Here is a 23,676-nt window from a genome sequence, read left to right on the forward strand (position 1 = left end):
CCTCCTCCGGGGCGGCGCGGCGCGGCGCGTTGCGCGGCCATGGCGAGCCTGCTGCCGCGGCTCCCCGCCGCCCGCCGCCTCCGTCTCCCCCCGCCGCCCCCCGGCCCGGCGGCGGTGCGGCGCGAGAGCTGGGCTCTGCCCGCCGCCCTGGTGCGCCGGGGCGGCCTGGTGGGCGGCCGGTGGGTGGAGACGCCCGCGGCTTTCCCGGTGCGGGACCCGGCCAGCGGCGAGGAGCTGGGCCGGGTGGCCGACTGCGGGGCGGCCGAGGCGAGCGCGGCCGTGCGGGCCGCGCACGAGGCCGGCGCCGCCTGGAGCCGCCTCCCCGCCAAGGTGAGCCAGCGAGCGGCCCTGGAAGATGGCGCCGGCCTGGGCGTCAGGGGCGGCCCGGGCGCTTCTCCCCGTGCTGCTCGCAGGAGCTCGTCTCCGGGGCTCGGCGGCCACGGCTGCCCTTCTCTCTTCCCCAGGAGAGGAGCCTGCGCCTCCGCAGGTGGTACGAGCTGATGGTGGAGAACAAGGACGACCTGGCGAGGATCGTGACGGCCGAGAACGTGAGTACGAGGGGCGGCGGGGCCTGCCGCGCCCCCGGAACGTGGGTGCTGCTGCCGGCCCTCAGCCCCTTCCCGGCCATAACACCGGGCTGCTAACGTGGAGATAAAACGGCGCTGGCAGCCGTCAGAACGCCCGGTATGTGTTTCACCAGCTGCCCGCTCTACCTGTCTTTGTTCCTTAGAAAAAGTTGAGCGAGGGGACGCGCTGTGCATCCGCATCGTGCTGTTAGGTCAGTGCATTTCAGCCATTTCTCTCTCTGATGTACATACAGTACCTTATTTTGAACACAGCAGTACCTAACAGTACAGTGGAAATCAGACCCGCCTTGTGCTTCATGGCGTGCAAAAGCAAACATCAACCTAAAGCATGGTCTTCAGGGCAGAAATGTTTGTGTTTTGTCAGTTTCATTGACTCGGAAAAAAATGCAGCGTTATTAAAGCAAGTGTCCAGGTTGGATTCACTCAGTGCGCATTGGCTTGCAGCACAGAGCAGTCTGGGAGCTCACAGACTGGTGTCCTTTTGGATAAAACCATGCTGGAAGGTATTTCTTCAGCCCCTCTGTGGTGTCCCCGCTGCTAATGGTAATTCAGTCCGTGGGATCAGAGCTGGAGGCAGACCTAAGCAATACTCCCCACAGGAAATGTCCTTGGCATAAACTTGTAACTGTTTTGCCATGATTTGCATCTTGCAACCCTTGCATCTTGCCTCTTGCAACTTGTAGCTCTGTAACTGCAGAGTTGTAAATAAACCCATGCTACATTTGCTGTTCCAGCCCCTCCTCTTGGGCAACATCCAGGCAACAAAGCAGAAATGTTGACTACACAATGATGGTATATTGAAGCCTCTCAACTATCCCGGCTGCAGTCATATAATCCTTTTTGGAGATTGTAGTGTATGTGATAGGGGGTTATAAAGTGCTCTGAAAAGAACAGAAACTCCTTAATGACTTGAATTTATTTTTATTGCTTCAGCCTGCCTCTTACAGTGTATCTTCAATCTGATTTAATCAAAGGGGAAGCCTCTGAAAGAAGCAGAGGGTGAAATCCTGTATTCTGCCTCGTTTCTGGAGTGGTTTGCGGAGGAAGCTCGCCGGGTTTATGGCGATGTCATTCCAGCGTCTGCGAAAGACAGAAGAATCCTGGTGCTGAAGCAGCCAGTAGGAGTGGCAGCCATTATAACCCCAGTAAGCATAGATGAATTTTTCAAATCGTGTGAAGGTTTTCAGCTCAAGAGCATGGGGCTGTGGCCTTGGCTCCTCCAGCCCTGGAAAACACCCCTGTAAAGTTTCATTTCTACCTTGTACTTGCTTATTCCTGGATTAGCAGGGCTTCTTTGTAACATTCACTTGGGACAAAGCACATCGCGCAGATGTGTTCAGGTTATCATGTAATTACAGAAAAAGTCCGCTATTTCTGCACAAACAGGAGGCAGAGTTTTCCCAAGCTTGATTGTGCTTTCTTTCTCCCATCCCAGTGGAATTTCCCCAGCGCTATGATTACCCGGAAGGTTGGTGCAGCTCTGGCGGCTGGCTGTACGGTGGTTGTGAAACCTGCAGAGGACACACCTTTATCAGCACTAGCTCTTGGGGAGGTGAGCTTTTATGTCAAGCTTTACCTTAGCAGTGGACTGAAGCTGTAAATGGGGAGTCAGATGAGCTTTGAGGATAACTCTGCCCGGCTTCATGCATGAAGAAGAGGCGACTGGCTGACTTGATCCAGAGGTTTTAGTTTAGTAAGAATCTTTGAAAGTTGGCTCTAATATGGTCTAGAGCCTCAAAGAGGACCCAAGCCATTTAGCTACACAAAACATCTTTATATCTTTCCTTCAGTTACTTTGAATGACAGCCAGCTTAAACCAGAGTGAAGCTGCTCTCTTGGCACCGTGACATCTGTTACTAGTTGTCCTGTGCACTTTTTGGCTTCCATTGACTCACGGACTGTCTTCTTCAAAACAATAAACAAACATTAAGTGACTATTCCTCATACAAAATGCACTGATAATGCAAATTCTGTGTTTCTCTTGTTGCAGCTTGCAAACCAGGCTGGAATTCCAGCAGGAGTATATAATGTTGTTCCTTGTTCCAGACGACAGGCACCAGCTGTAGGGGAAGTTCTGTGCACTGATCCATTGGTAGCCAAAATATCTTTTACTGGCTCTACAGCAACGGGAAAGGTACATAAGTGCACAGAATACCCTTGAAGATTATTACTGTGGTTATACTGGAAAGGTAGGGGGAAAGTGTGTGCTTTTACATAGAGCTGCCTTCTTTTCTGGCTACTGTACACAGATTGTGCAAATAATTGTGAACTTCTTGAGATACTGACTATTTACTTTAGTATCAGTACTTCACAGAAAGATGCCTGTGTGCAACTTCTGGATAACTGCCCTTTATTAAATTCTAATGTGAACAGTTCTGTACAAGATACTCTTGTTTCATATCATAGTGACAACATACTAGCACTGAAATTGAGTTTCAAAAGTACTCTTCAGTAATGGCTTCTGTAGTTAGAGAAAGCATTAGAGAAGTGATGCCCTTGAATCTCTCCTAATAAGTCAATAAGCAATCTTGTCACCATCTCCAACAAAATCAATAAAACTGTGGAGTGTGGCCAGATGACAGAATTCTATGGGATGGCTGTATGCAGAATGAAAAGTCTGGTATCAAGGCAAATCTTAATCTCAAATTCTGTCAGACCTTGGAAAAATCTTTTAAGAGTAGTCAAGATACTTTTGCTGAAAAAAACCCCAACCAAACAAAACAAAACAAAAAAACCCAAACAAGAATGATTATATGATCAGATATATGACCTGAACTGGAGTTGATGAAAATCCTTCTCTTCATTATTTCTTGGCCAGAATTTAATCTCTAAAGATTTTAATGAAGGAAATTAGTCCTTGTTTTTGTCATAGGAGAAAACAGATGGTCTAGCATTATAGAGAAGATGCAGATTAACTCCCTGACAGAGTTAGTTTTTCAGTGCCTTCCATCTGTGGTTCCACAGTTCACATCTGGTGGAGGTACAGGTTTCTGTGTCTCCCCTGTTGCCTGCAGGTACTGCTGAAACACGCAGCTGGCACTGTGAAGCGAGTTTCCATGGAGCTTGGAGGACACGCTCCTTTTATCGTGTTTGACAGCGCCAATGTGGACCGTGCTGTTGCAGGAGCCCTTGCTTCCAAGTACAGAAACTCGGGGCAGGTAAGAGTAACTTTTTGTCCTTGATTCTGGAAGATGAGGAGCTGTGCATACTGTTTTAGCTGTAAATAAGTTATTTTATGTAAAAGGAAAGCACAGGACACTTCATTGTGAAGAGCGAGATACTGGAGTCACACGTGTCTCTGGGCACTCAAGTCAGTTATCAGCCAGTCTGAACAACAACACTGTAAAATCCCAGGTACTTTCACGACATACATGGCAGGCAATAATATCACTGGGAAAGAGGATGTTCACTGGGACCCCCTGCAAGAGCATGAGAAGTGATAAGGCATTTTGTCATACATTTTGTTAGCGGTAAATTCATTGGAAAACTAGAGCTGTGAAAAGACACCATCCTGTCCCAGTTCTCAGGACTGTATTTTATAACACGTGCCTAGCTATTTCTTAAAATAATGGCTTCAAGTCTTGTGAGAAATGCTTCTATCTGCAAGATTCTGTTTTTGATTCAAGTCTCTGTGTTCTGAAAGCACCCAGCAGGAGTTAAGGTGATTGAAATCTGTTAAGACACTCATGGCTAGATTTTTCCATGAGTAGCTTAAAAAAGTGATAGACAGGATTCAGTTGTACATTGCTTCAAATGTATTTCACTTAGAGTCAAAAAAATTTTAAGAGCATCACTTTCCAGAATAGTCAGATGGGCAGGTCTGTGTGGAGACTGTTCCAGCCTTATAACTATTGCCTCTACACAGGAAGTTGACAAACTCCAACTTTGGAGAATCAGCAAGTGTTTGGTGGGATTGTGAGTTCATTTGGTTGGGAAAATGTTGCTTGAATAACACAAGAAGAAAACATAAGACTAATCCTGGGAAGAAAGAAGGGAAACAATAGAATGTGGACAAGGACCTGCTGAATGATCAGACACAGATTGGACAAGATCTAACATAAAAGGCACCTCTCCTGCTGCATGGAAGGATAAAGCAGCAGTTACATTTGAGAGACTAGCAATCAAAACAGGATAGTCAGAGCAAAGGGGTAGCAGAAATAAGTAGGCCATTGAAAGCACTTAAAAACAAATTAGGGAAGAAAGCAAACTCAAAATTAATGAAGGAGTTAGAAAAAAAGACCCCACACCACCAACTGTAATTTGAGGCTCTGCTGCTCAGTTCAGCATTCTGCAGTCTAATTAGAAGGTATTTCTTGGAGCTTCTGGACCTTGGCTAATCCGCAGAACTCACAAAACCTCTTCCCAGTGTAAGCGACTTAAATTTAGCAGTGTGGCATATTTCACACACATACTGACAGCTTCTTGAAGTTGTATTTCTAAAGTGAGAGGGGTGGTGAAAGAAATGGCAAAGCCTGGCAACAGCTTAGGGTGATGGAGAATAGGCAGAGGACAAGTCACTGTACTAACCCGATACTGTGGCATGAAGGCCAGAATGAATTCATGGATGGATTAAATACAATATAAACTACTTTCCTTTTCACGTTTGTTTTCAGACCTGTGTTTGCACAAACCGTTTCCTGGTGCAAAAGGGAATCCACGACAAATTTGTGGAAAAGTTTGCTGAAGCTATAGAGAGAGAACTACACGTCGGCAGTGGATTTGATGCAAAAACTACACAAGGGCCACTAATTAATGAAAAAGCAGTGGAGAAGGTATAAAGAAAAGATTTAGTTTTTCACACCTTTATTTCCTTTTTATGATCCATAAAGTAACTTTAGATTTACAGTTCACTTTTTTCACGCTTGTTTTGCTCGAATGTGTTTGCAGCGTGGCTGGAAGTGTGTTCTCTCCTCTGAGTCCATGTATACATACAGACGAACAGATGTGGCTTGCTAATGTATCATTCCCCTATTTCCTCAAGGGAAAAAGAGATTCTGCCTTTAGGAGAAACTGATTCCTCCTGATTACTTCCTAGCTGTTCTCGGGAACATTTACTGCAGTTGGATACGCCGTGAGAGTTGTGCGGTGACCCTGCAATTCTGAAGCAGTGTGACAGACAGCTTGCTTTGAAGAGCAGTGCCTCCGTTTGGCAATCACTAAGCAGAGTAAAACATCAAGGTTAAAAATATGAGAGCTCTGGATGCTATAATCACTTGAAATCTTATGTGCATGGTTTGGGGTTTCTGTTTTGGATGACTCGTGACTCCAGGAAATAATTTTTTTAAAATCACAATAAGTCACATTTTCTGTATTTTACCCTTCGTAAGATTAAAGATTATTCAATTATGTCGTTCGTACTTTCTGAGATACTATGGTTCAGTTATGTGCAGGCTTGGTTTGAGTCCATTATACTTGAATGCTGCCTGATTTTTTTTCTGTTTTTAAAATAACAGAATATGAAAATACTCTTAATTTCTTTCCTTCATGACTTCCTTTTATATATCACAAAAGTATAGCGTGTGTGTACGCGTCATAAACATCCATCCATACAATGAACAAGCACTGTATATAGTCACTAACTGCCTCTCTGTCATTTCAAAGGACAGTATTCTAGGTGAAGACTGACGCTTTAGTTTTCTCATTGCTTACTTGTCTTTGGATGAATTGTAGCTGTAGTGGGTGGAAAATGTTTTTGCCAGTACCGTGTTGAAAGTTAGCTGTTTCTCTTTAAATGACAGTCACTACTTCCATTTTCATAGTGCTTGATCACCGATATCAGGCGTATTTCTTAGTCCTGCAAAGACTTTTTCTCATCTTAGATGTAATATTTTCATTTCAACAGAAAAGCTGAATCTTTAACATCCATGAGACTGGCGCTCTACTCGTAATTTATCCCTCTGAAATTATGTCAGACTGAGAAGTAAAAATTCAAGAGAAACTTTAAATAACATTGCAAATGGTCTCCTGCAAAGTATAAACCTCTTCAAAATTTTCTATTTAATACTGGGGAGTATTTTTTCTTCAGTGGAAAATATACTATTGTTCATCCCTAAATGCTGACTTGGAGTATTTTGTTTTACATCCCTCAGGTAGAGAGACACATTCATGATGCAGTTTCTCAAGGAGCATCTGTTGTGACTGGAGGGAAACGACACAGCTTGGGGAAGAATTTCTTTGAGCCAACATTACTTAGTAACGTTACAACAAAAATGCTTTGCACCCATGAGGAGACATTTGGCCCTTTAGCACCAGTTATCAAGTAAGGTTATTCATGTTCCAGATTGAAAATAGCAATTAAAAACAACCATGAAAGATTATTTTGAATAAGTGAGATTTGAATGACAGTTTGCAAAAAGATGGTTTTGTACGATCATGTAAGTCTTGTGATCGAGATGGGTACACGTGTGAAAACTTACGTTGGATATGTGGTTGCTTTCTCTCTCTTGACCCAACTTTAGGATCTCTGCAACTTTTTGAAAATTATTTTCTTATAAATTACATCAGTAGTTAAGCAAGGGTAGATAGCAGCAAAATGTTCATCAAATTCATGATTTGTGGCATGAAGTAGGAGGCAGGACCTTGCAGTTTGTCATGGGATCTACTAGTCCTAAGTTTTTCTGACAGAGGATGATTTAGAGTTCTCTTTTTTTCCTTAAAACCTTCCCTGCCTCTGTCCAGAGCAACTGGATGTGATGGCAGAACATACGGTTCTCTCTCATAGTTGAGAGCACTTGTGTAGTTGTGGAAATTGATGGGCTAATCCATGTGAAGGAAATGTTTTAGCTACCAGTATCTAGGGAGGATAAAGGCAATCTTAGCTATTTAACTGCGGTTTAGATCAAGAGAAGTGGTAGAAACTCCTCCATTGTCTCAAAGTGAAAATTAAATTAGATGTTTAAAATACACTTTGGAAGATTTCTGGTATGGCTGCTGCTTGTCAGTAAGTCAGGAAGACAGTAGATGAACTGCAGGCCTCATTTGTATTTTTTCTCTTGACAGATTTGAGACTGAAGCAGAAGCTATTGCTATAGCAAATGCAGCTGACGTGGGTTTAGCAGGTATGCCTCTCTCTCAGATAAATGTATTTCTGTGGTTTGATGAGCTTTTGTGTTATGGGGTGATGATTTTTAATGCCAGTAAGTCTCTTTTTCACAGTCTCCTGCAGTTGTTCTTCCTGATATTAATTTTCTTTCCTGTATCTCTGTATCTGCATGGCAGGCTATTTCTACTCCCAAGATCCAGCTCAGATCTGGAGAGTTGCAGAACAGCTGGAAGTTGGAATGGTTGGTGTTAATGAAGGCATAATTTCCTCAGTGGAGTGCCCTTTTGGTGGGGTGAAACAGTCTGGCTTAGGGCGAGAAGGTTCAAAATATGGCATCGATGAGTACTTAGAGATAAAGTACGTCTGCTTTGGAGGCTTATAAAAATCTTCAAAAAGCACAATCCCAACAGTTTGGAAAAAAATGCTGTAGTTCTAATAAGCTTCTTGACCCAGAAATATGTACAAATGCAACTTCTACCTTCTTTAAAACTAAGCAATGCTGTTCTTCTGTATGTGTAGAGATATGTACAGTATTCTGTGCTGCCATGTGTTTTTACTTGTACCTCGCTTATACATCCAGTTTTTTCAGCAATGTGATCACAATGTCCATAATTTTTAGTAAGGAGTAGAGAAGAACGCCCATTTATTATTCTTGGATTACCCCCATGTAATGAGGAGGTCTTGGAGGCTTCTGCATAATGAAAATAGATCATAACCTATAGCAAGGGGAAACTAGACCACCATTTTCTACTGCCTCTAAAGTTTAAGTGTAGATGTGGGAGGATTTGGAGATGGCAGTCTCCCTTTAGAAATTTGTGTAAATACTCACATTTTCTAATGTGGTTATGTGACCTTCTTTTAGAAGCAGGCACGTCTCTTTTAACGGTGGGAGAATCTGGTGTGTCTGAACGGTGAGGAATTGCTTTTAGCCAGAGCTAGGCATCCATGCAGGCAAATGGACAGCTTTTTCAGTGCATGTTAATGCTGGCTGCAGAGCTGTCCCCTGGTCAGCTTTGAGCTTCTGAGCAAAGAGCTGTAATTGATGCCTAACAGCTTGCATACCCAGGGTCTTTGATGTCTGTGAGCCCCATCAGTCCCGGGAACAAGACAGTCCAGGACAAGGAGTTGCTGGCTTAGTGAGTAGCAGGAGGAAGATGGGATGCTTACTTGCACAAGTAACTTGGGGGACACGATAGGGCTGTGTGAAGGAAGTACAAGTGGTGACATAATACAGATAAACTCCCTCCCATGAAAAGGATGTGACTCTCCTTGGGTAGAAGTACAGTCACTGATGTAAACGTTGCTCAGTGTCTAAAGGAACATTACTCACCATCTCCAAAGAACAGGAGCAGGTTGATGGTTCCATTCCTACAGGCTTTGTGCCTTGAATTGGATTTGTAGTTACATGGGTGAATGTCCATTAGGGAGGAAGGTTTAAAAACCTTTGAACTCAGCTAATGTGTGACCTAATAAAGATTTAAAGAGACATGATTAGAGGTGAGACTTCTACACATCACCTCCCTATTTTGTCATCTTCAGAAGATGATATAAAGCTTCCTTAATATAAAATGAACAATGCTGTTTAAACATTATTTTAATGGCAGTCAAAAGAAGCACTTTAAAAAATGTGCAATGTTAATCTGGCAAATGTATCAGCACTGCAGAGGCTAGGGCAAATTAACCAACACAGGAAACAAAATTTATTTTATTTGGTGGGGCTTTACCCACAAATTATTAAAAATAAGTAAAAGAAGGCAACAAAGATCTTCTTCCTATACACTAATGAATGTGCCCTATGAAATGGGATATTTTAAGATATTTTATCCAATCAGGCAAAGAAGTACCAGGTAACACACAACTTGGGGACAAGGGTGGGTGGGAGAGAAAAAAAGCAAGCCAGAACGAGTTTCATGGGGCTTTTTTGAAGCGCACGTAAGGTAGCGTTGACTGCTACTTACTATTTCTTAAATATTTTTTATTAATATTTGTGTAACATTTGAGACCAGGTAGGTCTGGAGCACATTATCTGTCAGTAGAGTGTGTGTGTGCATCACGACAACCGAAGGGTGGTTAAAGGACACTTACTGCCCTGCCAGTAATTTCCAATGCGCCAAAAATACACATTTAAGATGGTGAGGATATAATACTGTTATCAGTTGCAGCATATGTGCTTGTTATCAAGAACACAAAAAAGGATGGCCTATTTCTACACTAGTTGCAAGAAACTTTCTTATAGCAAACTTCTTGGCTTAGGCTGTTGAACGCACAGGTTGCCTGAATTTGGAGAATACAGTGGTGTGGAAGAGGAAGCTGCTAGAACGAGTCACTAGGTAGGTCGTAACTTGGTGCCTGGGTACCACAATACAGTAATGTAGGTATTGTACACAGGTAGAATATCTGCCACTGAAATTGCACAGACTTAAAATATGTCTTGCCTGTGAACTGCAGTCTAAGGTCAAAATTAAAGTTATCTCATTTATTCTGTATGACAGTGCAGTCTTGAATGTGGGTGTACTTCTTGGGACAGGGCAGGTGGAGTATAAATCCTTTAACTTTCTGCTTTATTCATTGCAAAGTTATTGATCTGATGCACTTGTGCGTTTAAAATTAGGGGTGTCTTCTGAGAATAGCACTGTTAAAATTAATGTGTTTACTTTTTTTTCTTACAAATAATACCTTTTACTATGCCTAATAACAAGCACAACTCCTAACTAAAGATAAGGTATGTAATGAACTTCAAGAATACCTTTGTCTTGATTGGATTGTGGTTGGATTCCAGCATAGTATCCTTGTGTCAGTAAGGTCTCCATCAGCTAAGCACAGAATAATCTTAAAGTTGTCTTTATAGCAAAAGCTGTGATTCTTCAACAAAAGATCTACTTGAATTTTCACACCTCAGTTATGTTGATTACAGTTGTGATAGTTTAGCAATTTCTAGATATTAAAACTGATGGAAAAATGTTTTCAGTTAATAAATAATGTCTGTGAAAGCACTGGATTTTGTGATGTATTACCTCATTCAATGTTAAATTGACAAACTGACAGCAGCTACATGAAGTTCAGTCTCAGATTTGTACAGAATTTTTTGTTCTGCCAGCTTTAGGACTGGAAAAAAAGGCATTTCTTCCTATCCATATGTTCATGAGGTATAATACTCTGTTTACCCCAATTACAGTCCCTTGAATCTAACTCAGATGAAACTACTCTGACATACTAATATGCCATCAGACATTTTATGCTGAATCAGGCATTTTGCCACAACATACAATCTTTGTGGATCGGAGTGCCTTTCCCTGCTTTCAGGACATGATTACCTTTTAATTCGTTACTTACTTTATTAAGATTTAAACTCTTGGAAGCTTTTTTATTTCAATTCATACAGTTTTGAAGCCTCAGAAACTCTCTTCTAAATTCCAACCCAACTTAGGCATAGCCAATATCCATTTTATTTGCTTACGTGACCCTTTAAACAGCTGCTGTTTGACATCCCCTGCCCATCCTCTCTGTGTAATACAGTCTTAAGATACTATGTCTTCCTGTTCTACTAGATATTAACCTTTTTAGCTTAAATAGGTAGAAATTACGTCCAGCCCCAGTGCACAAGTTTTGGCAAGTCACTCAAGATAAGCCTTGTCCATTGTGCTCTAAGCTAGCAAGTTACCTTAGGTGCTCAAGAGTAAGTGAGGAAGGCTCTTAATGCTGGTAACACTGATCCAATACCAGTAAAGACAGATTATCAGTCTGACTGAGAAGCATGGCAAGCCTGACCACTATCTAGTACTTAGTTTTGTTTGCAGTAGCTGGCAGATTGCACTTTATTATCTCTCGTCACCAAGACCAGAAATGTTTAAGCAGGCCAGTATTCTGCAGCCCATCCCTTTCCCAGACACTGATTTTTAGACACATATTAGGATTAACTGTGCTTTCATGATTAAGTCACAGAACAGAAACAGCTGTTTAAATGGTTTGCACAGAATAAAAGTTTTTACTGTTCTAAATCAAATCAGGCCCATGTTGGGAGTTGGGCAAGCCTGTAAGTAAAAGGAGCTTCACACTTCGACTTGGTATTGAAGTAACTGTGTAACTGGAACTGGTCACGCCCTTTGTCTCAGCCCTACTACTTAGGGAAGGGTTGAGCTATCTTAAATGTTCTCCTTTAAGTAATGTGTTTGGAATCTCTTAAGTTAAAATTTTAGCACATCTTTAAAGTGTTTTCAATGCCAAAACTCTCTGCCTCAGCCCTTCCAAGACATGAGAAGCTGGTGGTTTTATTCACTTTATCCATGACGGCTGAAGCTACTCGGCACAACTGGCTGAAGTTGTTTCAGAATCACAACTGATTATCTCCTGGTGCACAAGTCTAGAGGCTTGCATCAGCCTCCTCAAAAGGGGAGGGGGAATGCTACTGCTGGTACCAAAAATACAGCGCAATAGCAAACAGGCCAATTCCAGTCTTCAATAAAGGACACTATGGGTCTCATCAGTGCCCTCAGCAGCCAGTATTCCCCCTTGCAGGAGTCCAGTACAGAGGTCAGAGGTACCACCTAGATTGTGACAGCACATATCCATAGACATTTAAAGTTGCTTTTATGTTGTATGCTTTTTCCTTACAGAAGGACACTTGTATCTCACAGTATTATTATGATTTAGCACAAACGTCACACACACTGATGCTTGGATTTTTCTTTTCCAGTTCAGGAACAGGCAGCATAATCTACCCCTAGCTAACAGCAGTATTTCGGGTTATATTGCGCATTAGTATCTCTGATTACTGCAAACCAGCCACTGTACTTACAACACTCAAGTGTCAGATTTGCTGTAGAGTAAGCCACAAAACTTTTGAAATCACCAAACTTGGCATGACAGCTGGTGAATATTTACACACAGCCACTTAAACCAAGTGAGGACAAGTACTACAGTTCTTACCATGAACTGTAGTAATTTTTTTTTTTTTCCTGCTCTCTGATGTACTGAATTATGTTACCTTTCTGAAAAAAATACTGTTTTGCTTTTGTCAGTAGGATGGGAAGGATCAGATACCGCACTACTTTTATGTTTGAGTACAGACATAAGCTATGGTATACAACATATCTTAGCCTGACCTGAGTGTTGAGTCCAATACAGAATACCCTGTCTAAAAGAGTACCTGACAAGTTCCTAGAAGGAAAGACAAAACTTTATTAGTAGTTACATAAATGTAGTAAATTCAGCTCAGAAATGGTTCCAGTTACAATACATTATCATTTGCAATAAATAACATTTTCTAGAAACAGATTCCTAATACAAATTCTGTGATATCTCACCCATCCACCCACAGGGAGAAGTGCTTCCAGAGACAAACTACTGATGTGCGACTCATCTGCTCTTGATTCGTAGCCTGTGCAAAAGAAAAAATCATTTGTCTTTTCTCCTTACTTTTTAAAATTTTAGTTCTAAGCTTTAAGGTTCACTCCCCTGCCTTGGGGAGTTCAGGACCTAAAAGGTGTATGAAATAGGTTCTCCTTTGCTGCACAAGTAAGGGATTAGTATTCTAGTTAGGGATCAATGATAAGCAATAGCTGATGTTAAGAAACACTAATTCACCTCCATCCCATTTCCCTTCTTCTAGAAGAATGTTTACCTCTCTCAAACCTCATATAAATGGCTCAGAAGACTAACATAGCTGTTCTTTTATTACCACCAAACCAAAGCTCCAGCTGACTCCAGCCCAGTATTAGTACATTGAGGGGCAAGACTAGTTTCACTTGAGGCTTAAAACAGGGATAGGAAGTTTGCCTAAGAACTCAATTATTTCAAGAACATCAGAATTGCCTAAGGAAAATCTAACTGCAGCATAGAGAACACGCAGGCACTCACTCACTCTGTTAAGTTCACACACTGCTTGCCCACAAGAGACCAAGAAAGAAATGGAAAATTAGCATCATATATGCAAACACAGCTGACAGCACAGAACAGATTCTTTAACAGTACCTGTATCTGATGCCTCTGACAGAGGGAGACTGCTAAGACTCTCTTTAGCTAAAAGGATGCAGTTGAAAACGTATTCTTATACACAAAACAAGAACAACCTTTTTTTTCCCCTCCCCAAATAAAAAGTCCTCTGCAATTAAACTGTTCACATTTTCCTTGAATTTCTCAGCAATCTACTCTGTTGATATGAAAGCCTAAAGCATAGGACAGAGAATATGGATGTGCATCTCAGCAGATTTGACAAGGTAAATTTTGTTTTGTACTGCAGTAGTATTTCAGTCAAGAAAATCAAAAACACAAGCCGATGGCCTGTCCACAGCATGGCAGTTTCATGCTGTGGATACACTGTGCTGACTGCTGAACCTGTTTAATGCCTCAGGCAGTAATGGTAAGGAAGTTTTTTTCCAAAATATACTTCTTACTTAAAATGCAAATAAAAGCAGTCCTTTTACATAGCTGGACAATCTCTGCTTGTGCATGCATCAGCATGTATAAATGTAAAACCAAGATGCAAACGAAAGTCCAGTGCTAACATCAAGGCTCGGAGGCACTGCATCAGCACACCATCTGCCTTCAAAGAGAGGCAATATCTTATCAGTGCCAAACTGAAGTTATTCATTTTCAGTGGACTCTGAGCCATACATGGCCAGACATATCTGGTCTCCTCTGCTCTTCAGCGCAGATGAGGCTGTTGGGAATTTCCCCATCCCTGTTTCACAAAGAAGCTGCCAGCACTCTTTCGGTATATGAAGGAACATGGTGTGTGGAAGTAAACGTGAGGACTGAGAACTTGCTTCAAACCCATCATAACCCAAACCAGAAGGCTTGTATCGGGATTCTACCATTGTGTTTGCACCTTAACAGCTAGGTTTTTGACCCTTTCATTCCAGGTATGACCTGACATTCTGCAAGAAAGCAACAGTTTTAGAAAGAAAAATTATACTGAATCAAGATACAAGGCTTGCTACAGTCTCTCCTGAATTCCTGACAAAATCATGCATGGCCTAGTGACACGAACATGTGATACCACAAATTCACAGAGTCAGAAAGTATTATCTTCAACTTCTGTCCAAGTTGCATATCAAGAGCAAGCCTGATCTTATGTAAGAGGAATGACTTCTCCTTCCAAACAGGTGGAAGAATCGAACTAGTAGAATTAGAAGCAGCTCAAAAATTTAAACTGTACTCAACTTTCAAAACATAACTAAACACTGTTAGCAATGGAGATGTCAAAACATCATCTAGAGAACAGAATTCAGTACGTAACTTCCACTTGCCAGGGCCTTATGCAGTAAGAAATTGGTCTATTGTTTCTTATTTGCTAGAGTGAGAAATACTTAGCCAAGCCATGCATATGTTCTCATGGCACATGAACTTACCACAGATCCAAAGATCTGCACCCACAGCATGCGTGAGGGGGAGGGAGAATAGCCCTGGGAATTCTGCAGCATTGCAGAAAGCAGGTTTGTGATTCCTGTAGTTCCTTTACCAGAAGATCAGTCTCTAGGGCTTTTTTTTTTTTTTTTTTTAAAGATGATGTCTGAATTTTAATTGCTTGAAAGAACAGCCTCCTAGGATTCAGCACCAACTTTAAAAACATAAGATAAACTCAAAACACAGACATGACTGACTTCACAAAACTGAAGGATACTGCTGACTGCATTGACATGCACTAAAAGATAAGTTTATGGATAAAGGCACACTGGATACAGTATTTAGCAGAACTATTAACGGCAGCGTGGCCAATAGTTGCTTATACAACAACTTTTATTAAATGTATGTTTCTAAAGAGCAAAATTCCTGCTAGACCATTTGGGTAATTTGTGCAGAATGGATAGAATGGATTAAGCCCAACACTTTGATTTAAAAGGAAAAAAAAAAAAATAAGAATCAGTACTTTGAGCGGGCCTTAACTTTCTTCAGGAATGCATCTGTACCAGAAGTGAGCATTGCATCTGGAGCAGAAACTGAAAGACATCAAAAGCTGACCTTGCTTTTACTGACCCAGTTATTTAAAAATATATATACACACACACACACACTCAAGAAGGGGGAGGGTGAGCTAAAGTAATTTTTTTCAATAAATAGCCTAAAAGCCCCATACACAGAGAATTAAAACTTGGCTTCCCAGGAAAGCAAGTCATACCATATATACTGCATCTTGCTGGTGGGAATGGGAAAAAACGTGGAAAATGCTTGCATTAGCCCTTTTTAGCTCTTCACAGCCTCTCCCACCACTATGACTCCTGCAGCTACACTCAGCTCTCCAAAGAAATGCAGCATTGGGCACAGGATAAATGCTCCTCGGTGCAGCATTAACAGCCTTAGGGACTGTTGCTGGCTGCATTTGAGAATCAAAAATATGAAACCAGTTATGAGCATGCCACGTTGCTGCAAGTTTTGACTAATGATTCCTTCTAACCTAGACAGTTCTGACTTTTGCCCAACTTCATTAACAAGAGAAGCCCAGAAGCCACAATGTTAAACCCAACTACTCTGTTGTGTTGGGCTTCTATGAAAGGATAGAAAAAAGTCCCAAAATTCTCCATCAGATTATTCCTCATGATGGAGATTGTGGCAGGTGCACCCACCCCAATAAAGATCAGAACCTCTCCACTGCTGAAAGGAAAGTTAAAACTAGAAGCCGCAGTTTGGAGGTCACATACACACCACACCTGGTGGAGGGATAAGAAATGCAAGGCCCTTCCACCAACAGTCAAAGCCTTCAGCCAACAGAACGCCCCAGTTGAGAGACATTTCTAGACCACTGACCATGTATGACCACAGATCAGATTCGACTAGGGTATAAATGGGGGCCTCCCCACCCCCAGAGGCAAACTGATAAAGCCCTCCTTGGAGCAGCGTGTCTGCATCCAGGGACTCTCCCCTCGGATCGGGACGCTGCCCAAGGTAACTCCTTGAGGCTGAGAGCCCTCATGTTATTGGGTGATTGATTTTTGGGTCAACATCCCTAAAACTTAAGCTTAAGTCAGCTATGTAGCATTAGTTCTGTTTGACACACATCCAAACCTGTAGTTCACTAGCATTTGTCAGAATGCTAAACAACTGCGATTGGAATAAATCTAATTTTGAGTACTTGCCTCATCTAGTTTGAGGCTCTGCGATGAGGTGGGCTATGTCTCCTCCCTGACCCTTCTCAACTGCTGCCCTTGATCTCTATACTGCTTCACCCTTCTGTTAATGAATTCTCCACCACCAGATTTAAAAAAAAAAAAAAAAAAAGTTTAAAAAACCCAACAAAACCTCTCCAAAATGCTCCCAAAGGAATGTTTTCTCCCTTGGAACATATCATTCCTCCAGCTCAGCCCAAGACTTCAGCACGTCAGTAAAAGACCCCCAGGAAAGGCTGATGTCATGGCCAGACAGTATCACCAACACAGATGCCCCTCACAAGTGAGGCTTATGTATAAAATCCAGGTCTTCAGTTTGAGATTTCAAGAACGCTATCAGGGGCATGTCTTTAAAGCCTAACAAGCACACTGAAATTATCCAGATTGCAAACAAAAAGTAAAACAATCTAACATTCAAGCCAAAACCTTCCAGAGTGCCAATTCCCATGAGAAGGAAAGTAGGTGTTGAACCTCCTGCTCCACATAGGGTACTTTGCCACAAGCATTTCACTACACAAATGCCTGGCACACTCTTTAGCTGAGCACTGAGGCTGACAAATGAAAACTCATCCCAGCTGAGGGTTCAGTCTTAAAAGATCCTGAGCTCCTTAGAAGTGCTCTCTAAGCAAAAGGTTGTTTGGGATATTCAAAATGCTTCTGAAGGAACATGGCACTGAGTCCTTCATGCCTTTCTGCTACTGTTTCCTGGCTGGAGGTGGCAGTCTCCAGAGAGCTTCATTACAGAAGCAACCTAAGACTGGACTTCCCTGCAGGCACCATACTTTCTATGTTAATACAGGGAACATTGCACCCTCCAGGATATAGATGTATCGCATTACAGCTGAGTAAGTGCAACTGCTCATTGTAAACTTCCTTTGGAAACAAAGACACTTCCATCCGATGAGCACTACCCTAGAAGTCACAAGCACAGTCAGAGTTAAATACAATACACTAAAAATGCTCTATCGTGTTCCCAAACTAAACTGAAAATGAAGATGGAGCCTGTGGTCACATATTGCTCTTTGTACCTCTAAGGGAATTTATCTATATTGGCAACACAATCACACTGCTTCTCTGACAGGTGCACAGGACATGAATCTGTATGCATCTCAGTTACTATCAGTAGCGTAGCAGCCCTGGCTAGTTTTGCAGCAGTGATACAGGAAAAAAGGCCTTCTGAAGTTCAGACAAACATTCAGCATGGAACATGCAAGAAGTAAGATGTGCTTTTCCTTGTTCCTATAATGGTGACAAGAGAAGTTAGCTGACCACCTAATCCTTCCTCCTTCCTTCTCCTAACTGTGCTAGAAATTTATCTGCAATTAGTTGATATTTTAGGAAGCTTTTGGTTCTGGAAAAACAGAGGTGGGCTGACATGTTTCAGATGTGTTGGACCAGCATGTTCGGTGCTTTTACCATCATTCAGTTATCTGTCTTTGGAGCTGTAGTTGAAGGAAACTCCATTTCTGATGGATCCATTCATGAGTGTTTTAGTATTCTCTCTTTCAATCTTTTCTCTGCTGAAGATAGTGTCCTGATCACTGTCAAACTCTGACTCAGAGACCATCAGGCTGGAGTTGTGTTCTGTACTTCTGTGTTTTATACCTGACAACAAAAAAAGGAAAAATAAGCTCATTAGAAAGGTTTCACTTTTTAGCAACAACTAACCATCCTCTCCTCTGCTGGGATGTGAAAGGTAAGTGAAAACATTCTCTGCAATCCAGCCTAACAGTGTCCACCACTGGCACTACCAATATAGAAACTGCTCTAGGAGGTATCATCTACTGACAGGAAGATACTCTCCTGACTTCCCTGCAGGCCCATCAGTTCATCACTCTGAAATGTTTAAAATTTAAATGCATATATTCACAATTAGATCATCTTAGTACCTAGCTAATGTACATTTAGTAGCTTGAATCCGGAGATGAGTCTGTCCACTCAACTATCTGATTAACACATGGGGCAATGGAAGGCCATGGTTTCTACAGAAATGTTATCTCTGTCTTTCTAGGACAGCAATTTTTCAAGGTGATTTTATTTCCCTGGCTTTTAATATTTCCCCTGCTAAAAACTGAAACTCAGATAAATCAAAATATATGGGAATAGAGGGTAACAGCTGAGGTCTACTCATGTTTAACAGGGCACTCATGGGCCAGCAGGCAACTGTTACAGAACACCAAAACCAGCTCCAGATTAAAGTGTGTGCAGGGCAGGAGGGGTTACATAGAGAAAAATCTGTAGGACAATTAGGTGTTCCAAATTAAGATTAACAAAGAAGCTCAGAGCAGTGGCTGAGCCCAAGGCCTCATGAAAGAAACAAAGTGATCCTCCCCCAACCATTTAATTGCCTATGCTTGCCTCTGCCATTCCCGAACTTTAGGCCAGCTTCCAGGCTCCTCCTGACTGCAGGTGTCAATTCAAATACACTCACTGTAAGCTCAGTGGATGAGCTCCCAGCTGAAACAGACAGTGCTTACCATACTTGGGTCGCAGCTCCATTCTCTCCTGCTCATCTATGTTATCTAGGATGGTATATTTTGTTTTCTTTCTTATCTTTGTCCTCTTTCTGCTAAAAAAGACATTTAGTTCTCACATGAACACATAAAGCTGTTCCCTCTCCCTTCTCATACACATAGCTGTGCACCCCAATACACAGAACCTCATTGTACTTTCTCACCTCCACTTGAAGAGTTGTTCCAGTTTATACCTGTATAAAGCAGCTGTACAATCTGTACTGGAGGTTATAGTTTATTTTTTCTCTGATACACAAAGATGAAGAAAGCAAGAAAGATCAACTTGCTTTCCTAGGCCACAGGGGTCCAGTTTGTTCAATTTCAACAGAGTAACTAGACACAAGGTAGACATATTCATTTGTTTCCAAATAAAATTTCTGTAAGAACTGATTAGTCTCCAATTTTATTTTATTTTTAATTGAGAAAGTGTAAGTGGTGCTTGTCTGACTGTGCTTACAGAGAAGACCAGACAAAAATGGAGATTGGCTCACCCAGATATATGCAGAGAGAAAACCCTACTGGCCTGTAGGCAAATCCCCACCTGTTCTTTCTTCATTTAAATCCTTCCCCAGCATCTACTTCCACAATGCTGCTAAGATCATCATCTTTATTTTCAGCTATTTGCAGGAGTTACTCATCTGCTCATATATACCCAAGGAAAAGTCCTGGAGCTAGAGGGACACACAGAGAACTGTTTGCTGTCTTGGATCAAGAGGGAACGAACAAAGGATTTCAGGGGAGAAATAAGGGCATTCACACATGAAACCAAGGGGGCACCTGCTAGAAGATGCTGTTGCACCTCAGGCATTTTTCAGGCCCTCTTTCTCATAACTTGGGGGAGGGGGACAGGGGACATGCCCTTTGTCAAGGCAAGGATTCACTCTGGCAATGCCTGGAGAAGCACTCCCACCCAGACTGCATAGTGCACAGTGGAGAAGCCACCTACTGCTCAGCAGACATTACAGCAACAGCCAGCCACGGCCTCCCTTCTACAGTCTTCTAAGAAAAATTGAGTTAATCTGTCAATTCAACAAAACCTTTAAAACCTCCCAAACTCCAGCCAAATTTTGGACTACAGTATCTTTTTCCTGTAGTTTCCACAAGGCAAAGGGAATGTCTTGTCATTCTGTCCTGTGACACGTTTAATTCTCTTTTTTTTTTTTTTTTTTTTTTTTAAACACATATCTGTATCAACCAGTCCCAACTCTCTGGAACAAGCCACATGAAGGACAAGGGACAGAAGCAGCTGAACTCCACAATCCCTTTCTTATCAAATCCACACAAGCCAGTGAGGCTCCACCCCACACTGTGAGGGTGGACTGGGACATACTTCTATTTAAACCATTCTACTAACAGGGCTGTTCCTTCAACGATAAAAAGGAAATTGGTATAAACTCCCACACACTTCAAACAGCATGCTCTACAGACTGCAAAAACACCCTACAAAAAGCTGACAATCCAGAAAGATTTTGACAGCATGTCATTTTTGCTAACACCTGAACAAGCTATCTATTTTCTGGGCTTTTTGAGCAGCAGCAGCAAAAACACTTGCAGTAGTGACACTACTTGCAGGGGCTTGCCACTTGAAAGAGAATTTCTTATCGGCTCACTAGGAAAGACTGGAGGGGTGGGCAGAGAGGGAACGACAGGCAGTAGTAGGGAAAAGCGACTAAGGAAAGAGGAAGCAAGAAGTTTGTGTGACTGAGATCACTGGAGTACTCCTTGCCTGTCAGCCAGATGCAGCCACATGTCCAAGGAAGACACGAGGTTGGGAGCAGCTCCCTTCCCTTGGACTAGAACAGTCCTATGTCAGTGACCTTCAGGGTATGCCTCTTTTTTCTTAGCATATTGTACCTGGAATGCTCAGTGGGAGACCATGAAGATCTGTAGTATACTCACAGCATTTTAACATGCATTATCTCTTAATATGAAAGACATTTCAATATTGCATTTTTGGTTTTCAAAATGCAGAAGAGCACAGAGCCACAAATGGATACTCCGTTTTTTCAAAGAATGTGTCTATACCAGAATAGCTACAGGAAGCTCCTCAGGTGTCTGAAAACAGTTCAGCAGTTTAGTGTTAAGGACTGGACTAAAATGTGGCAGTTGTGTGCAGTTTTTGCATATATCCCATCAAAAAGAAACACAAACCATGTACCTTTTGCAGCAGCAGATGCAGAACCAGCCAAGCCCTACCATGACGACAATCAAAATAAAAACAGATACAGTCACATAGAGTATACTCCACTCTGAAAAAAGAAACACAACAGTGCTTTGTAAAGTTATACTGATAGGGTAATTTCTAATACAACTCTATTAAAATAACCAATCCCAAGGAATGAGGAGTGGCAACAGGAATTTAGGAATACTTAGCACCTTCATATTCTCAGAAGAATCCCTAAAAATTCTTAAGCTTCCAGATTCAAGGGACAGATTTGAAAATTTTCTTCCACTCCAGTAACTTTCACCATCCCAAGGTACCTGAAGTCTATGTGGGAACTGAAAGTCAAGAATGCACAGTTACCACCTCAGTGGTTTTCCTCTAACTGAAATAAATGTAAGTGTATTCTGGGTCTGGCATTTTAGTAGTGCTTTAAAAGAGCAGCTGATTAGAGATAGATTCCTCTATCTGCATGCTTACATTTGTAAATCCAGGAAAAGATGATAAGGGTAGAGAGATGTGCAATAATACAAACTCCAACACGTGTGCACTCACTATTTTAGAGTTATTATTACACTATGGAACAACATAGCTTTACGGAAGGGTTGCAGAGGTCCCAGCCTCAGGCTTAAAACTTGCTGTCCCATTTTGGTCGGTCAATTAGTCTTTGCTCACTAACAGACACACACATGGCCCATGGTTACTTAACGGCTTGTAGCAGGATCCTTCTAAATTTCTATGGATTTACTTGAAGACTAGCACATTGCGCAGCAAATGTCTCCAAGCCTGCACAGTACTAAGAATTGAGCTTTATTTCAACTTAAGTAGAAGATCAATTTAGTTAAATTAAAACTACTAAATATTTGAAATAGAGCGGTTTAGCTGACATGTTAGGTGTGCCACAGAATATAGACATGATTAAGCTGGTGAAACTAAACTGCATTTCCCAGGTGCAATAGGCAAGATGAAAGAAACAGTGATATTAATCATGCTAAGAAGCTGATGTTTTAAAGCTGACTCTATTTCTGAGTCCAGAACACTGGTGTTTTCTTTCCTTAGGTCAGACCACACTTCTGGCACAGAAGCAGCAACCACCCACTCAGGCAATCAAAGATGTTGCCTCTTTTTCAGCATTGCAACTATCAGATGAATGCTACTCAAAAGCTTTGCAATGCCCACACTATTCAACAGCCCTTCCAACTGGTGCCTAATTGTTGCAAGAGCTCTCTCCCATGACAAAGTTTTAATGCTTTTTTCCTCAAATAGTGATACTTTTTAAAATTTAAACTTTTGAAGTATTTTAAATATTGGCTACCACTGTCAAGACATTATCATTTGAACACGTTATTCAAGTATCTTTCTATAGAAAGATATTGCTGGGCTGGAAAACCAAGAGACTCTTTTAGTTTCCCCTCAGCATCTGCCTAAGTACTCATCGTTCTGATAGCAAATAATCAACAGTCTCACAAGATGACAAGTTATTCTTTAAATACATGCCACAACACCCAGACTCACCACAATTACTCTCTCCATCAGTTAGATAACGATGAATCAGATTTTCCATCCACAGCTGGTAGCAAATGCAGCGCTTTGTTATGGGGTCACAGTGTCCATGTCCAGAGCATTTTAAAAGGCAGGCTAAGAACAACACCAAACTGAATCAGTTGTGTAAATGGACAATTTGTCACACATCCTCTTACTGTGAGACTAGATTGGTGGTAAAGCATCTAGTTCATAACATTCTGATTTTTTAAATCTCCCTTTCCTTTAGTGTTATGTGTTAAATAGATTTACTGTTCAGCAGACTGCTGGCTGTGAAGAGAAAAAATAAGAATATATCTTATGTATATAATATTGAAATTGTATACAAATCACGAACAGTTTATTCTAACCAGAAATAAAGATAAATTGAAGTTATGGAATTCAGACCTGCTCCTTTCTTTATGACATATTTGTAAGAACTTGTAAAGTAGCTGAGAAATTAGGAATATCAGTGTTCTGAGGTACAAGACCAATTAACTAGAGTGTATTTCAGTATTTCAAAGCTGAATTACAGCGTCAGGGGGCCAGTATGTTTAGATACCTCATACGCTTACAGCAGTAGCTGTTGCTAGATCAATGTGTCATATCAGACCAAAATAAAAAGTTATTCCCCTTAAAACTTAAGAGTAGCAGATTTGCTACATCAAGAAAAATGTTAATGCATATTTTCCAGTGACACCTATGCATTTTGGTAATCCAAGTACATATACAATAGAACAACAGTCCTTTT

At 41.6% G+C, this 23,676-nt stretch overlaps 2 protein-coding genes across 8 annotated transcripts in view; one reads left to right on the top strand and one right to left on the bottom strand.

Annotated features, from left to right (window-relative positions):
* The first annotated feature begins 24 nt into the window (after positions 1 to 24).
* On the top strand, positions 25 to 10,625 carry ALDH5A1 (aldehyde dehydrogenase 5 family member A1). Its single transcript, XM_042806754.1, has 10 exons — positions 25 to 330; positions 465 to 548; positions 1,562 to 1,732; positions 2,023 to 2,139; positions 2,578 to 2,721; positions 3,602 to 3,745; positions 5,201 to 5,359; positions 6,677 to 6,846; positions 7,587 to 7,645; positions 7,806 to 10,625. The coding sequence occupies exons 1-10, from the start codon at positions 40 to 42 to the stop codon at positions 8,009 to 8,011; spliced, it is 1,545 nt and encodes a 514-aa protein (XP_042662688.1). The 5' UTR covers positions 25 to 39; the 3' UTR covers positions 8,012 to 10,625.
* Positions 10,626 to 12,787: 2,162 nt separating this feature from the next.
* Positions 12,788 to 23,676, bottom strand: part of KIAA0319 (KIAA0319 ortholog) — a 96,190-nt gene continuing 85,301 nt past the window's right edge. For 5 of the 7 annotated variants that reach the window (XM_032998925.2, XM_042806752.1, XM_032998923.2 and 2 more), the window contains 4 exons: positions 22,920 to 23,042; positions 21,402 to 21,492; positions 19,208 to 19,299; positions 15,106 to 18,335 (listed from right to left, as the gene is read on the bottom strand). In XM_032998925.2, the coding sequence (XP_032854816.1) occupies positions 18,157 to 18,335; positions 19,208 to 19,299; positions 21,402 to 21,492; positions 22,920 to 23,042 (485 nt within the window). In that variant the 3' untranslated portion in view covers positions 15,106 to 18,156. Of the gene's footprint in view, positions 13,007 to 15,105; positions 18,336 to 19,207; positions 19,300 to 21,401; positions 21,493 to 22,919; positions 23,043 to 23,676 lie in introns of those variants that run through there. The other 2 variants (XM_032998922.2, XM_032998926.2) reach the window with 2 other exon arrangements.

Source organism: Tyto alba, unplaced genomic scaffold (genome assembly GCF_018691265.1).
Source record: "Tyto alba isolate M040663 unplaced genomic scaffold, T.alba_DEE_v4.0 Super-Scaffold_48, whole genome shotgun sequence".
Taxonomy (NCBI): domain Eukaryota; kingdom Metazoa; phylum Chordata; class Aves; order Strigiformes; family Tytonidae; genus Tyto; species Tyto alba.